At 47.5% G+C, this 17,880-nt stretch overlaps 1 protein-coding gene across 1 annotated transcript; it reads left to right on the top strand.

Moving 5' to 3' along the window:
* The first annotated feature begins 3,054 nt into the window (after nt 1-3,054).
* Nucleotides 3,055-4,218, top strand: LOC123396806 (BTB/POZ and MATH domain-containing protein 1-like). Its single transcript, XM_045091623.1, has 2 exons — nt 3,055-3,844; nt 3,923-4,218. The coding sequence occupies exons 1-2, from the start codon at nt 3,055-3,057 to the stop codon at nt 4,216-4,218; spliced, it is 1,086 nt and encodes a 361-aa protein (XP_044947558.1).
* The last annotated feature ends 13,662 nt before the right edge of the window (nt 4,219-17,880 follow it).

Genomic DNA, 17,880 nt, shown 5'->3' with positions numbered 1-17,880 from the left:
CATGTGAAACAAGGGTTCCTTGTCTTATCACCATATTTAAATGATATTTAATTTAATGCACCTATATACTTGGTAAAAGGTGGAAGGCTCGGCCTTTCTAGCCTGGTGTTTTGTTCCACCTTTGCCCCCTTAGTTTCCGGCTACCGGTGTTATGTTCCATAATTGAGCGCTCCTAACACGATCGGGGTTGTTATGGGGACCCCCTTGATAATTCGTTTTAGATTAAAGCTGGTCTGGCAAGGCCCAACTTTGGTACTACATTTGCCTAATCACCTAATAAAATTGCATAGGGACTTCCCGGGCCCCGAGGATAATTTAATCAACCCCCGGGCCAGTGCTCCTCATGAGTGTTGGTCCAAAATAGAGCAGCTTATTAACGCTACCCGGGGCAACTCGGCGTTTGGCGTGGTAACCATCACGCATCCGTCGTGTCCTGAGAACGAGGTACGCGACTCCTATCGGGATCGTCGACACGTCGGGTGGCCTTGCTGGATTAGTTTTACCTTTGACGAGATATCTTGTGCATCGGGATTCCGGTGATGCTTTGGGTAATCTCAGAGTTGAGGTTTTCCACTAGGGAATCCGACGAGATCGCGAGCTTCGTGATTGAGGATTTCTATGCGGCTTGTGGTAATTTGTGATGGACTAGCTAGAGCACCCCTGCAGGGTTAAATCTTTCGGAAAGCCGTGCCCGCGGTTATGTGGCAACGTGGAAGCTTTGTTTAACACTGGTTCTAGATAACTTGAAGTTAACTTAATTAAAACATGCCAACTGTGTGCGTAACCGTGACTGTCTCTTTCGTGAGTTCTTTCTCCGATCGAGGACACGCTGGGGTTATGTCTGACGTAGGTAGGTGTTCAGGATCATTCATTTGATCATCAGTAGTTCACGTCCGTTATGCGTAGATCTTCCCCTTCTTATTTCTGGTAATCGTAAGTTAGCCACCAAATATATGCTTAGCCGCTGCTGCAACCTCACCACTTAACCATGCCTCACCCATTAAGCTTTGCTAGTCTTGATACCTTTGGAAATGAGATTGCTGAGTCCCCTGTGGCTCACAGATTACTACAACACCAGTTGCAGGTACAGGTAAAGGTTACGTGACGCGAGCGCGTTGATTGTTCATTTGGAGTTTCTTCTTCTTCTTCTTCTTCATCGATCTAGGATGGGTTCCAGGCCGGCAGCCTGGGATAGCAAGGATGGACGTCGTTCTTCTTTTGTCGTTTATTCTCGTCCGTAGTCGGACCCTGCTCTTACTCTTGATGAATATGTAATGTACTGATGTGACTCTGATGTAGCTTGTGGCGAGTGTAAGCCAACTCTTTATTTATCTCTTCTTTTCAGTACATGTACTTGTAACGATATCCATTCTTGCGACACAACGAGATGCGCTTCTATCCCCGACGAGGCCTTCGTGCCAAATTGAGGATAGGGTCGCATCTTGGGCGTGACAACCTCTGACCTAGCTGAGTTCTTGCAGGCTAAGGCAATGCAGTCAGGCAGCAATAAGCGCCTTTTCTGGCTGATCTTCGATGCGATGTCATGGACCCTTTGGACTACAAGGAATAAGATGGTGATTGAGAGGATTTTCTTGTGGCGCGCCTCTGATGCTTTTTTTCAAATTTCTCGCTTTTCTGCAGCACTGGCACCCGTTGGCTAGGCCAAGGGATCAGGCGCACCTTGGGTGGATGTTGGATGCTCTTCACACCTCAGCTCGCCGTCTTGCCCACCCGCCTTCGACCGGATGATATGACCACTGATGGCCTTTTTTCCATTTCTTCTTCGGGTTTTTTGGGTTTGCTTGTGATGTGGCCCCAGCAGACAGTGAATTTTATGTTGGTACCTCTCGTTGTAGACATGGTGCTTTATTTATAAAGCGAGACAAAAACCTATTTTGAGTAATGATGGGTTAATGTTCCAAGCATGTTCATTTAGAGAAAATGATCAAAATGAGGATTACAAGAACCGAGCATAAATTAATTGTTATGCAAGTTGTTAATTTATAAAATATTTCTCCCGTCGTTGGCTTTCGGTTAGTTGTTAGTGCTTAGAAAATGTGTTAACCAAAGGAAAAAAAATCTTTTGTGCCATTGTCTTCGCCCCTCTATGGTCAAATCATGGCTCCGCCCCTGGGTTGTGTTGCATCAATTTTAGCCTTGCTTTTTATGAATTAACCGGGCAATAATCCTCACTTCTTTTTAACCAATGAAAATGACAAGTCATTTGCCTCGTTTAAAAAAGAAAAAGAAAATATCAATCACAATTATTTCATATGCCTGGAAAGCAGCGTCACCTCCCTGCAAGCTAGGCCTTGGCGACTGGGACATACAAACAAATTCAATGAAACTTTTAGCTAAACAAACTGCAAATGCGTGAATGTATGCGTGCATGTTCTCTCACTTTTTTAGGCAGCCATTATGAGTATGAGGTAATGAACCAGGAAGGAATGATGCATACATACTTTTTGCCGAATCCAGTTTGAAACAAAGTGCCGATGAAGGAAGATGACGTAACTACTACTATGGTGCCGCCGTCCGTCTCCAGTGACTTGCTTTTCCGATGGAGTCTTGTAGATAGTCCTCGTCATCTCGTTCGTTGTTGTGTGGTTTGTGGTCTATTGACGTCTCGTTGGTTGCGATCGATCGGCCAGCGCCCAGCGGCAGGGTGATGCAAGCCGAGGAGGACCCAGACGGACGTCTACGCGCGGGCGCTAGGTCAGATCATGCGGCCGGGTACATGCACGGGACAGACTGCGTGCACGGATGGTGCGTCGCACGGCCGGGTACATGCACGGGACATGGCGAGAACCTTCGGGTACGTAGACTGCTGGGTGCAATTGCTAAATGTCTTTAGAAGTCCACGCGGAACCTTCCGTCCGCTGGGTATTAACATTGATCTGGAAGCCCTCCTCGGCTATATATACCTTGCCCCGCCTGGTGATCTCGTCCGTGTCCTGCTCCTCGATCCCCGGTTCCCCATCGCAGTCTGCACTGCAGCTCTGCGCTAAAACCCTACACGAGCTTCTGCCCAACTAGCGAGCGATCAGGCTCGCCATGTCGCCCGCCGCCCCCACCTCCGCCATCGTCGCCGACACGTCGAGCGGGTGCCACCACCTCAGGATCGACGGCTACTCGAGCCTCAAAGCCCTGCCGTCCGGCCGGCGCTTCAGTTCCCGCTCTTTCACCGTCGGAGGCCGTCGCTGGAGGATCGACTACTACCCCAACGGCCGCCGCCACAACTGCCGGGGGCACGTGTCCGTCTACCTCGTCCTCGACGAGGACGCTGCCGCTGCGGAGGAAGTGACGGCGTGGTTCCGGTTTAGCTTGGCGGTGAACCGATGGTTCTCCTTCCTCGGCAAGGCCAAGCCGCGGACATCGCCCGCACGCAAGTTTGGTGGTGCGGCCAAGAGAAAAAGCCGGGGGTTCCCACGGTTTGTCAAGTGCCAACTGCTGGAGAAATCCAAGCACCTCAACCGTGATTCGTTCACGGTCAGGTGCGAGGTCGTCGTCATCAACGGGGTTCGCCACGAGGGGAGGGCCAAGAAACCTTCTCCCAAGGTCGTCTCTGTGCCCCCGTCCGACCTGAACCAGCACCTCGGCGGCCTACTCCTCACCGGAAAGGGCGCTGATGTGGTGTTCGAGGCTGGTGGCGAGACATTCGCCGCGCACAGGTGCGTGCTCGCAGCCCGATCGCCGGTCTTCAGCGTGGAGCCCTTTGGCTCGATGAAGGAGGGCAGTAGCACCAGTGATTTGGTCCGCATACATGACATGGAGCCGCAGGTGTTCAGGGCTTTGCTCTGTTTCGTGTACACTGACTCATTGCCGGAGATGAAAACAGAAGAGGAACCGGAGATGAAGAAAGAAGAGGCACCCAAGATGAATAACGAACAAGAGGAACCGGAGATGGAAAAGGAAGATGAAAATATCATGTGCCAGCACCTGCTTGTCGCTGCGAACAGGTATAACATGGACAGACTGAAGTTGGTCTGCGAAGACAAGCTGTGCAAGTACATTGATGTCGGTACCGCGGCCAACATGTTGGCATTAGCTGAAGCTCACCACTGCCATGTGCTGAAGGGTGCATGCTTCGATTTTCTCCGCTCTGCGGCAAATCTGATACCAGTCGTTGCCAACGATGGCTTCGAACATCTAAGGGTAGCCTGCCCCTCTCTTGTAAAGGAGTTGTTCGCCATGCACTCGCCACCTTTAGCTCAGTGATGCTCCTTGTTCTACCAATAGTAATTCATGGTTTCTAGCAATAGTAATTCATGGTTTCTAAGTATTTTATCAGGTGCTTCTCATGTTTCAACATCGTACCCCTGGTTCTGGACTTGGTTCCCTTGAAATATGACTACGTCAGTACATCTGTCGTGATAAATTTGTGAGGAGTTGTGTAGCTTCATGCCGTGTCCTGTTACTTTATTGATGCGTGCAACATTGCCGCTTAATCAGGAATGATATATATTGGTTACTGCACTGATGACCTTTCCTTGCTTTAAAACCTTTTGATGGGTAGCTCAGGGCAGTTGTGCTGTATCTGCTTCTTCTGAAAATGCCAAAATAGTCTCATCTCTTGTTTCATGTCAGTTAGTTTATTGCATATCTACAAGTCTATTCGTTAATCCTATAAATGCATTGTTGCCGGGTAGTTTTGATGTTTGTTCTTTGCATGTGCATTAGGCTTACACGTTTCATCTTGTCTACTTGTATTCCCTGCGTCAAAACTTCGGACTGGCACAAGTTAGAACTGAAGATAATAGAGGGATCTTATTACCATGAATTTTGGGGAGAGTATGCAGGATAAATTCACAAATAGATGTGGGAGAGTACTAACATGATAAATTCTAAGTCAAATAATTTTGCTCTTAGTTTAACTTTCAGGCTTGCCGTAGTCCGTAGTAGGAATGTAAAACTTTGAAAGCTGAAATACCTGTTTAGGACATCTCCAAAGCCGACCCTCAAATTGCCGTAAACGTTGACATCAAGTTGTCCGGATACAATTTATCATCCAAGGCAAGCCCACATACATCCGTGGACTCGTCCGACTGTGAAATCCCACAAACAGGACACAAAGCCGCAGGTGCTTTGCGGATGTCCGGACGTCAGCCACGTACAACCCCGACACCCCTCGGCCCACCCAAAAACTCACCTGGAGCCCGCGTCTCCGGTGAAACGTTATGTTTGTGAGAAACTGCATGACACCCAATAGAGTGTGGCTATCTCATATATATAAGGGTACACAAAGTGTACAAATACAAGATAGAGGGTATACAGAGAAGCTACGTATAAACATTATCTAACATCCTCCCTCAATCTTAATTGTGGCCTGAAGTACAAAGCAAGTTAAGATTGCCTACAACCATCAAACTGAGGTTGTGGGAGTGGCTTCGTGAAGATGTCAACAAGTTGATCCTTGGAGGGGATGAACTTGATATGAAAAAGCTTATGTGCAACACGTTCCCACACAAAGTGATAGTCAACTTCAATGTGCTTGGTACGAGCATGGAAAACTGGATTAGATGAAAGATACGTCGCACCAATATTATTACACCAAATAACCGGTGGCTGCTCTTGAGAGACTCCCAACTCTCTCAACAGAGACTATACCCAAATGAGCTCAGCCGTGGCACTGGCAACCGCCTTGTACTCTGCTTCAGTGCTACTCCGAGATACTGTGGCCTGCTTGTGTGTAATCCAGGCGATCAAGTTGCGACCAAAAAAGACAGCATAGCCCCCCCGTTGATCGCCGGTCATCCCGGCTCCCAGCCGAATCTGCATCAGAGAACGCCGAGAGAGCACTCGAGGAGGTAGACCAGAGATGCAAGCCATAGGAGACAGCATGAAAGAGATAACGCAGTATACGCTTCACAGCTGACCAGTGTGAAGTCTGAGGAGCATGAAGATAGTGGCACACAAGGTTTACCGCATAGGAGATGTCCGGCCGTGTGATAGTCAAGTACTGCAAGCCACCAACAACACTGCGGTACACTGTAGCACCATCTGAAGGAAGCAAGTCACCATCCAAGGCTGATAATCGATCAGTCGCAGACATAGGGGTGGTAGCATGCTTGCATCGCAACATACCAGCACGTCGCAGCAAGTCCAAGGAATACTTATGCTGAGTGAGAGTCAGGCCAGCAGGGGACATGAAACCTCCACACCAAGGAAGTAATGGAGAGCACCCAGATCCTTGATAGCAAAATGAGCACTCAGAGCAGACAACACACTATCAACGACAGTTACGAAGGAGTTGATAAGAATAATGTCATCAACATAAACCAGCAGATACATAGTAACCTCAGGACGATGAAACAGGAACACATACGTGTCACTAGTGGACGGAGCAAATCGAAGACGTCGAAGAACCGAGCCCAGAAGGGCATGCCATGCACGAGGAGTCTGCTTGAGTCCAGAAAGTGCCTTAACAAGACAGCGCAAATGATGTGGACGAGCAGGATCAACAAAACCTGGAGGTTGCCGCATGTAAACTTCTTTTTCCAAGACCCCATCGAGAAAAGCATTTTGAACATCAAGCTCACGCACGGACCACCCTTTGGCAACAACCAAGGACAGAAGCAGACGAATGGTGGTAGGTTTGACAACTCGACTGAAGGTATCCTCATAATCAAGACCATACCATTGTTTAAAACCTTTGACCACCAATTGTACCTTGTATCGCTCAATAGAACCATCAACATGCTTTTTTTTACCATAAACACCCACTCGGAGTCAATGATGTTGACACCAGACATAGGAGGAACCAAGCGCCAAGTATCATTCCTCTGTAGTGCCTGAAACTCCTGCTCCATGGCATTGCGCCAATGAGAAATCCGAAGAGCCGCCTGAAAATGTAGAGGCTCGGTAGTGTGGTCAGCATCTGTTTGTGCCATACACACCACAATCCACGCAACCGTGCCATTAGTGCGCTCCTTTGGCCAAACAATACCACCCTGACTACGCATACGAGGATGCATAATAGTGGTAGGCGGCGGAGGTGGCGACGGAGATGGAGTCGGTCAAGATGGCGATTACCATGCACACCGCTCCCCGGATGCAGAGTTAGTCGTGCCGGACGACCGACCTGGCAAGGAAGGCATGGCCGCTGGCTTGGCCAACAAGGGCGTGGCCCCCGCGGCAGAGGCTGGCTCAGGCAAAGCTGGCTCATCCCCCGCGGTAAATGCATGCATGGGCGAAGATGGCTCGGTCGACTCGGCCAACGCGTGGCCAGCCCCATGCTGGACCAAGGTGGCAAGGCCCGGCTCGACCAGCCCCGTCGGTAAGCCAGGTGATGGAGGGGCTTCGCGAGCGGGCTCGACGAACGTCCGAGGGGACGCGGGCAGCTGCTCATTGAGAAGCTCGAGGTGTGCTCCTCGCACACTACCTACACCATGGTTAGGTAGCAACAAGGGAGTATATGCATCATCAACAAATTGACCAGGCACATGTAAAACAGATTGCTCAGGAGCAATGTGAGTGGTGGAGGTGACCGAAGATGCAGAGAAAGGAAAAACATTCTTATCAAACACCACATCACAAGAGATGTAGACGTGGTTAGAGGGAACATGAAGACACTTGTACCCTTTATGAAGAGAACTATAACCAAGAAACGGGCACTGTTTAGATCGAAACTCCAAATTGCATTGGTTATATGGACGAAGATGTGGCCAACACGCACAACCAAAAACATTGAGAAACGTATAATCTGGAATTTCATTTAGCAAGAGTTCAAGTGGTGTTTTCATCTGACGGAGTCGTGTAGGGAGTTTGTTAATGAGAAATCATGCGGTGGAAAACACATCACTCCAAAATCGCAAAGGAACGGAGGTATGGGCAAGTAAAGCAAGACGAGTCTCAATTATATGGTGATGCTTATGCTCAGCTACACCATTTTGCTAATGTATATGGGGACAAGACACACGATGTGTAATTCCAAGATTATTAAAGAATGCATTGAGGTTGTGATATTCACCCCCAATCGGATTGCACATGAATGATTTTGGTACTGAGCAGATGCTCAACATGCGCTTGGAATTGCAGGAAAACATTAAACACATCAGACTTGCGTTTAAGAAAATAAAGCCAAATGAACCGACTGTAAGCATCAATAAAACTGACATAGTAATTATGACCACTAACAGAGGTTTGGGTATGGCCCCATACATCCGAAAACACAAGTTCAAGCGGTTTATTGACTACACGACTCGACTCAGAAAAAGGAAGTTGGTGACTCTTGCCTTGCTGACGGGCATCACAAACTGCATCAACATGTTTACTGGGCACAAGTGGAAGCTCAAGACGGTGAAGTACATGACGAACGATGGGAGTGACATGATGACTAAGGCGGGCATGCCAATGTGAAGGAGGCACACGAACGCCGCTGAAAGCACTAGGAGCTGGTGGCACATCAAGTGCATAGAGACCATTATTGCACAGTCGACCTCTAAGGAGCATGTCCCTCGTGTCTTGGTCCTTACCAAAAAGATGAAAAGGATGAAACTCCACAACAACATTCTTATCACGAGTAAGTTTAGGAACTGGAAGCAAACTACGTGAAACAAAGGGAACACGATGGACATTAACAAGACGTAATTGTGTGGATCGACATGTAAGAAGGGATGCCTCGGCAATATGTGAGATGTGCATACCTTCCCCATTAGCGGTGCGAACCTCATTGTGTCAACGATATGGCTCATGTTTAGAGAGATTGCCCATCTCACTCGTGAGGTGATTGGTAGCTCACGTATCCATGTATGGAAGTGCGTTATATCGACTAGAGGGAAAGTGAATAGGCGATTTTTACAATTTCATCACTGAGGAAATTCCTAGTGAGGAAAGTCCTCAGTCATGAACTGAGTGCAGCGGAAATAGTACAGGATCGGATGTGCAAAAACGTCTACTACAAAGTACTCAACATGAGTTTAGAGATTCGATTTGCACAGTTTGCAAGAACAGGGTAAGTAGGTGAAGATTAACTCAAGTGAAGAATTTGAGGTGAGGAATTCAGAGAAAGTCTTCAAGAAAATCCGTCAAACAGTACCGATGAAAGTCTTCAACATACAATTGAGGAAATGAGAGAGTTGAAGAAATAGAACCAGTAGCCCGATGAAGAAGTTGTTGATGACCCAGTTCCAACTGTTGTGACAGTTGTACGTCTGGTTTGGAGCGGCTTGGTATTGAAACCAAAGGACACACAGTCCCTACTGTATTCTCCTTGAGCTAAGGACACACAGTCCTCGCCCAACACTCGTGGTAAGTCTTCATGGCAGACTTCCAAACCCTCACAAACTCGGTCACCCGGCGATCCACAATTGACTGCTGGATGCTCTAGACCATGACGCCTAACCGTTTGGAGGATATACAGTCCTCAAAGGTAACAAGCGTCGGTTCCACACAGGAATAACTTCTTCAGTGATGCTCAATCACTTGGGTTTTGGTTTGGGTTTGGGTGTTTGGGGTATTTCCTCACTTGATGATTTTCTCTCAAAGGCTCTTAAGAATTGGGTTGCTCTAAATGACAAGTGTCAATTTCTTTCGGAGCATCCAACCAGCTAGTGGTTGTGGGGATGGCTATTTATAGCCTGGCAGCATTCCGACATGATTTGACATAACTGCTCTTAAATAATATGACCGTTGGGAGGATAAGATCTATGGCAGGTGGCACGTGGCGCGGCAACGGTGAGAACTTTCAACTGTGAAAGTCCTCATGTCTCTCATATTCCTCACCCTAAGGCTTTGGTAGATTTAGGTTTGGGTTGAGCATCATGAGGAAATTGGTTCCATAGTTTTACCTCGACCCCCTTTAACAGTACGGTGTTCCTATGACTTAAGTGTGAAGAAAATGAAACAAAAAGAGTAAAGCTTCAAGCTTTGAAGTCTTCAGAGTGTTTTCTTCAGGACACACCAAATTCCTCATCTTCAATATCTTCATGAGGAATATCAATTTCTTCGCGATCAAAGTCTTCAAGGAATGACCAAAGTCTTCACCGAAGACATACATTTTTAGGGGTCGATATTCATCAAATAACTCAAACTCCTCAACGACTTATATATTGAGCCTGTGTACACTCACAAACATATAAGTCTCTTAACCTACAAGTCTTGAGACCATCAAAATCACTAAGAGGCACGAGATGCACTTACAATGTACCAAGATGCATCAACTGGATAAGAAGGAGTATGCCCATGCTCATGACTCTCCAGGGCAACCTACTTCTCATTACCCTTGCCATTGTTCCTGATTCCCAAGAAATCCTGCTTGAAGCAACGATAACAATGGGAGGCAAGGTGACCATGAAGTCCACACAGCTAGCAGGGGACCTAAGCACAACATGAAGGGCAGCAGGCATGGACAGAGCCACCCACGAATGTAGTGGAGTTCCGCGGGTTGGGCAAAGGCGGCAGAGGTTTGCCACTAGTTGACGGCTTGGAAGGCTTGCCCTTGCCACACGTTACATCGTTGGCGGAACGAAAGCTCGACATAGAGCGGCGAGCCTGGATGCGTTGTTCCGTAGCAAGGAGAGGCGTGTACAACTCACGCGGCTGGATGGGAGTGTCACGACCATTGATATTCTCCACCAAATTATCATAGTCGTCACTCAGTCCGTTGACGACATAAGAGGTGAACTCCTCCGTACCAAGCGTCTTGCCAATGGAGGCAAGTGTGTCAGCCATACCCGTCACTTTGTTCAAGTAGTAGGTGATGATGAGATCATGAAGCTTCACCTCCCCAAGTGCAATGCGGATGGCGTGAGCCCGTGCCTAAGACTTCGAAGCAAAACTGGTATGAAGAGTTGTCCACACATCCCGAGACGTAGCGACGAAGATGACCAGCGATGAGACCCCCTCCATAAGGGAGGGTTGGATGGCTGATAACCCACAAGTGTAGGGGATCACAACAGTTTTCGAGGGTAGAGTATTCGACCCAAATTTGTTGATTTGCCTCAAGGGGAAACGAAGGAATATTCTCAAGTATTAGCAGCTGAGTTTGTCAAATTCAACCACACCTGAAAGATTAGTGTCTGCAAGCAAAGTATCAGTAGCAAAGTAGTGTGATAGCAACGGTGTGAGAAACGATGTGTTGACGACAGACTATTCCTAACTATTGTATCAATGGCTCCAGTAAGTTGCATGTGGGCGAGTAACTATTCTTCCCCGACAACAATGTCGGAAAAGATCTTGCAACAAGTAACAACGAAGTAGCAAGGAACAACAGTAGCAGCAGCGGCAGAGTAACATCAGTAACAATATTAGTAGCAAAGTGGCCCAATCCCTTTTGTAGCAAGGGACAAGCCTAGACAAAGTAACGTAGCAAGGACCAGTAGTAAAAGACTCATAGGCAGTGGATCGGTGATGGATGAGTATGACGGATGTGATTCATCATGTAACAGCTATAACACGGAGAGATATGTAACTAGCTCCCGTTCGTCAATCTAATGTAGGCATGTATTCCGTATGTAGTCATACGTGCTTAGGGAAAAGAACTTGCATGACATCTATTGTCCATCCCTCCCGTGGCAGCGGGGTCCTAATGGAAACTACGGGATATTAAGGTTCTCCTTTTAATAAAGAACCGGACCAACGCATTAACACGCGGTGAACACATGAACTCCTCATACTATGGTCATCTCCGGGAGTGGTTCCGGCTATTGTCACTACGGGGTTGCCGGGTCATAACACATAGTAGGTGACTACAACTTGCAAGATAGGATCTAAAACACACATATATTGGCTACAACATAATAGGTTCAGATTTGAAATCATGGCACTCAGGCCCTAGTGACAAGCATTAAGCATAGCCAAGTAGTAGCAACATCAATCTCAGAACATAGTGGATACTAGGGATCAATCCCCGTCAAAACTAACTCGATTACATGATAGATCTCATACAACTCATCACCGTCCAGCAAGCCTACGATGAGATTACTCACGAACGATGAAGAGCATCATGGAATTGTCGATGGAGAAAGGTTGATGATGACGATGGTGACGATCTCCCCTCTCCGGAGCCCAAAACGGACTCCAGATCTGCCCTCCAAATCAAGAACAGGAGGTGGCGGCGCCTCCGTATCGTAAAACGCGATGAAACCTTCTCTCTGACTTTTTTCCGAGCGAGACGGAAGATATAGAGCTGAGTTTGGGGGCGGTGGTGCCACGTGGGCCCCACAAGCCCTCACGACGCGGCCTAGGGGGGTGGCCGCGGCCTGTGGGCTTGTGGCCCACTGGCACGCCCCCTCCGGTGGATCTTTGCGTAGGTATTTTTCTTTTATTACAGAAAAATTCTCCGTAAATTTTCAGGACATTCCGAGAACTTTTATTTCTGCACAAAAATAACACCATGGTAATTCTGCTGACAACAGCGTCAGTCCGGGTTAGTTCCATTCAAATCATGCAAATTAGAGTCCAAAACAAGGGCAAAAGAGTTCGGAAAAGTAGATACGACGGAGATGTATCAATGGCAGAGAGAATGGCCTGATCCCGAGCCACCCACGCATGATGCCATGGATGGTATGACGGTGGGCACGACAGAGTGCCATAAAAAACCCTTCCAAGTAGAGATTGCGAAGAAGTGGCAAGACCTGAGCACACCATGGTAGATAGTTATCCATCGTCAGCTTCACCAGGATGAGATGCGCAAAGCAGAACGGTGCATGTGATACACCATGATCTGAAGGCGCATAAAAGCTCGGGGTGGAGCCACGAGGTCTGTCGATGGTCTGTCATAGGGCGCTCTGTACGAAGTGGGCGCACCATAAGGAGACGCGGTCACCGAGGTGGCGGGTAGGCCTAGGCCAACGGGGCAGTGGGGACTTAGGGCAGCTGCAGCGCAGATGACACTGGCCACGTACTGGACAGATCAGCGCCATAGAGGCCAGTCGCTGATGGCTGTTGCGGGATGCCGCCATGAGTCGGGCCCATTAATGGATGTTGGACGCCCTATTGTTGGGTCGGGTGCGGGACACCGCCCGAGTGCAGGTGCGGGACTCCATACTGTTGGAATTATGCCCTAGAGGCAATAATAAATGTATAGTTATTATTATAATTCCTGTATCAAGATAATAGTTTATTATCCATGCTATAATTGTATTGAATGAAGACTCATTTACATGTGTGGATACATAGACAAAACACCGTCCCTAGCATGCCTCTAGTTGGCTAGCCAGTTGATCGATGATAGTCAGTGTCTTCTGATTATGAACAAGGTGTTGTTGCTTGATAACTGGATCACGTCATTGGGAGAATCACGTGATGGACTAGACCCAAACTAATAGACGTAGCATGTTGATCGTGTCATTTTGTTGCTACTGTTTTCTGCGTGTCAAGTATTTATTCCTATGACCATGAGATCATATAACTCACTGACACCGGAGGAATGCTTTGTGTGTATCAAACGTCGCAACGTAACTGGGTGACTATAAAGATGCTCTACAGGTATCTCCGAAGGTGTTGGTTGAGTTAGTATGGATCAACACTGGGATTTGTCACTCCGTGTGACGGAGAGGTATCTCGGGGCCCACTCGGTAATACAACATCACACACAAGCCTTGCAAGCAATGTAACTTAGTGTAAGTTGCGAGATCTTGTATTACGGAACGAGTAAAGAGACTTGCCGGTAAACGAGGTTGAAATAGGTATACGGATACTGACGATCGAATCTCGGGCAAGTAACATACCGAAGGACAAAGGGAATGACATACGGGATTATACGAATCCTTGGCACTGAGGTTCAAACGATAAGATCTTCGTAGAATATGTAGGATCCAATATGGGCATCCAGGTCCCGCTATTGGATATTCACCGAGGAGTCTCTCGGGTCATGTCTACATAGTTCTCGAACCCGCAGGGTCTGCACACTTAAGGTTCGACGTTGTTTTATGCGTATTTGAGTTATATGGTTGGTTACCGAATGTTGTTCGGAGTCCCGGATGAGATCACGGACGTCACGAGGGTTTCCGGAATAGTCCGGAAACGAAGATTGATATATAGGATGACTTCATTTGATTACCGGAAGGTTTTCGGAGTTACCGGGAATGTACCGGGAATGACGAATGGGTTCCGGGAGTTCACCGGAAGGGGGCAACCCACTCCGGGGAAGCCCATAGGCATTTGGGGGGGTCACACCAGCCCTTAGTGGGCTGGTGGGACAGCCCACCAATTCCTATGCGCCAAGGAAGAAAAATCAAAGGAAAGAGAAAAAAAAGGGGAAGAAGTGGGAAAGGGGAAGGACTCCCTCCCACCAAACCAAGTAGGACTCGGTTTGGGGGGGGAGAGTCCTCCCCCCTGGCTCGGCCGACCCCTTGGGGATCCCTTGGACCCCAAGGCAAGGTCCCCCTCCCTCCTCCTATATATATGGGGCTTTTAGGGCAGATTTGGGACGACTTTCTCACGGCTGCCCGACCACATACCTCCATAGTTTTTCCTCTAGATCGCGTTTCTGCGGAGCTCGGGCGGAGCCCTGCTGAGACAAGATCATCACCAACCTCCGGAGCGCCGTCACGCTGCCGGAGAACTCTTCTACCTCTCCGTCTCTCTTGCTGGATCAAGAAGGCCGAGATCATCGTCGAGCTGTACGTGTGCTGAACGCGGAGGTGCCGTCCGTTCGGTACTAGATCGTGGGACTGATCGCGGGATTGTTCGCGGGGCGGATCGAGGGACGTGAGGACGTTCCACTACATCAACCGCGTTCTCTAAACGCTTCTGCTGTACGATCTACAAGGGTACGTAGATCACTCATCCCCTCTCGTAGATGGACATCACCATGATAGGTCTTCGTGCGCGTAGGAAAATTTTTGTTTCCCATGCGACGTTCCCCAACAGTGGTATCAGAGCTAGGTTCATGCGTAGATGTCTTCTCGAGTAGAACACAAAAGGTTTTGTGGGCGGTGATGTGCGTTTTGCTGCCCTCCTTAGTCTTTTCTTGATTCCGTGGTATTGTTGGATTGAAGCGGCTTGGACCGACATTACTCGTACGCTTACGAGAGACTGGTTTCATCGTTACGAGTAACCCCCTTTGCTCAAAGATGACTGGCAAGTGACGGTTTCTCCAACTTTAGTTGAATCGGATTTGACTGAGGAGGTCCTTGGATGAGGTTAAATAGCAACTCATATATCTCCGTTGTGGTGTTTGCGTAAGTAAGATGCGATCCTACTAGATACCCTTGGTCACCACGTAAAACATGCAACAACAAAATTAGAGGACGTCTAACTTGTTTTTGCAGGGTATGATTGTGATGTGATATGGCCAACGATGTGATGTGATATATTGGATGTATGAGATGATCATGTTGTAATAGAAATATCGACTTGCATGTCGATGGTACGGCAACCGGCAGGAGCCATAGGGTTGTCTTTATACTAACATATGTGCTTGCAGATGCGTTTACTATTTTGCTAGGATGTAGCTTTAGTAGTAATAGCATAAGTAGCACGACAACCACGATGGCAACACGTTGATGGATGATCATGGTGTGGCGCCGGTGACAAGAAGATCGTGCCGGTGCTTTGGTGATGGAGATCAAGAAGCACGTGATGATGGCCATATCATGTCACTTATGAATTGCATGTGATGTTAATCCTTTTTGCACCTTATTTTGCTAAGAACGACGGTAGCATTATGAGGTGATCTCTCACTAAAATTTCAAGACGAAATTGTGTTCTCCCCGACTGTGCACCGTTGCTACAGTTCGTCGTTTCGAGACACCACGTGATGATCGGGTGTGATAGACTCAACGTTCACATACAACGGGTGCAAAACAGTTGCGCACGCGGAACACTCGGGTTAAGCTTGACGAGCCTAGCATGTGCAGACATGGCCTCGGAACACATGAGACCGAAAGGTCGATCATGAATCATATAGTTGATATGATTAGCATAGGAATGCTTACCACTGAAACTACTCTCGACTCACGTGATGATCGGACTTGGGATAGTGTAAGTGGATCATGAACCACTCAAATGACTAGAGAGATGTACTTTTTGAGTGGGAGTTTAGCATATAATTTGATTAAGTTGAACTCTAATTATCTTGAACATAGTCTAAGTCCACTTTGAATATATTTGTGTTGTAGATCATGGCTCACGCAAGTGTCATCCTGAATTTTAATACGTTCCTAGAGAAAGCTAAGTTGAAAGATGATGGAAGCAACTTTGTAGACTGGGCTCGTAATCTTAAGCTAATCTTACAAGCTGGAAAGAAGGATTATGTCCTTAATGCTGCGCTAGGAGATGAACCACCCGCTACGGCTGATCAGGATGTTAAGAACGCTTGGTTAGCGCGTAAGGAGGACTACTCAATAGTTCAATGTGCAGTCTTGTATGGCTTAGAACCGGGACTTCAACGTCGCTTTGAGCGTCATGGAGCATTTGAGATGTTCTAGGAGTTGGAGTTTATATTTCAGAAGAACGCCCGGATCGAGAGGTATGAGACCTCCGATAAATTCTATGCTTGCAAGATGGAGGAAAACTCGTCTGTCAGTGAACATGTGCTCAAAATGTCTGGGTACTCAAACCGTCTAGCTGAACTGGGGATTGAACTCCCGCAAGAAGCTATCACTGACAGAATCCTTCAATCACTGCCGCCAAGCTATAAAGGCTTTGTGTTGAACTACAACATGCAAGGGATGAACAAGTCTCCCGGCGAGTTGTTTGCGATGCTGAAAGTCGCAGAGTCTGAACTCCGTAAAGAGCATCAAGTGTTGATGGTGAGCAAGACCACTAGTTTCAAGAGAAACGGCAAGGCAAGAAGGGCAATTCGAAGAAGAGCGGCAAGCCCGTTGCCAATCCGCCGAAGAAACCCAAGGCTGGACCTAAGCCTGAAACAGAGTGCTTCTATTGCAAGGGTATGGGTCACTGGAAGCGCAATTGCCCCAAGTATCTGGCAGATAAGAAGGCGGGCAAAGAAAAATCAGGTATATTTGATATACATGTTATTGATGTGTACTTAACCAGCTCTCGTAGTAGTGCCTGGGTATTCGATACCGGTTCTGTTGCTCACATTTGCAACTCGAAGCAGGAACTGCGGAATAGACGAAGGCTGGCGAAAGACGAAGTGACGATGCGCGTAGGAAACGGTTCCAAGGTTGATGCAATCGCCGTCGGCACAGTGTCACTTCAACTACCATCGGGATTAGTGATGAACTTAAATCATTGTTATTTAGTGCCTGCGTTGAGCATGAACATTATATCTGGATCTTGTTTATTGCGAGACGGTTACTCTTTTAAGTCTGAGAATAATGGTTGTTCTATTTCTATGAGTAACATCTTTTATGGTCATGCACCGAATGTGAGAGGATTGTTCATATTGAATCTTGATAGAGATACGCATATACATAACATTGAGACCAAAAGAGTTAGAGTAAACAATGATAGCGCCATATTTTTATGGCACTGCCGCTTGGGTCATATTGGTGTAAAGCGCATGAAGAAACTCCATGCTGATGGACTTTTGGAGTCACTTGACTTTGATTCACTTGACACGTGCGAACCATGCCTCATGGGCAAGATGACTAAGACTCCGTTCTCCGGAACAATGGAGCGTGCAAGTGACTTGTTGGAAATCATACATACCGATGTGTGTGGTCCAATGAGCGTGGAGGCACGCGGCGGATATCGTTATTTTCTCACCTTCACTGACGATCTAAGTAGATATGGTTATGTCTACTTGATGAAGCACAATTCTGAAACGTTTGAAAAGTTCAAGCAATTTCAGAGTGAAGTAGAAAATCATCGTAACAAGAAGATCAAGTTCCTACGGTCTGATCGTGGGGGTGAATATCTGAGTTTCGAGTTTGGTACTCACTTAAGACAATGTGGAATTGTTTCGCAGTTAACACCGCCTGGAACACCACAGCGTAATGGTGTGTCCGAACGTCGTAATCGTACTTT

This window comes from Hordeum vulgare, chromosome 5H, assembly GCF_904849725.1.
Source record: "Hordeum vulgare subsp. vulgare chromosome 5H, MorexV3_pseudomolecules_assembly, whole genome shotgun sequence".
NCBI classification, from domain to species: Eukaryota; Viridiplantae; Streptophyta; class Magnoliopsida; order Poales; family Poaceae; genus Hordeum; species Hordeum vulgare.
Note: the sequence above shows the minus strand (reverse complement) of the source record. Positions and strands in the feature narration are given on the sequence as shown.

Excerpts from the sequence above, each read along its gene's own strand:
- LOC123396806 (XM_045091623.1), top strand. The coding sequence starts at position 3,055 with ATGTCGCCCGCCGCCCCCACCTCCGCCATCGTCGCCGACACGTCGAGC. Across the intron at positions 3,845-3,922 it reads GGAGATGAAAACAGAAGAGG|ATATCATGTGCCAGCACCTG; the intron begins AACCGGAGATGA and ends AGGAAGATGAAA.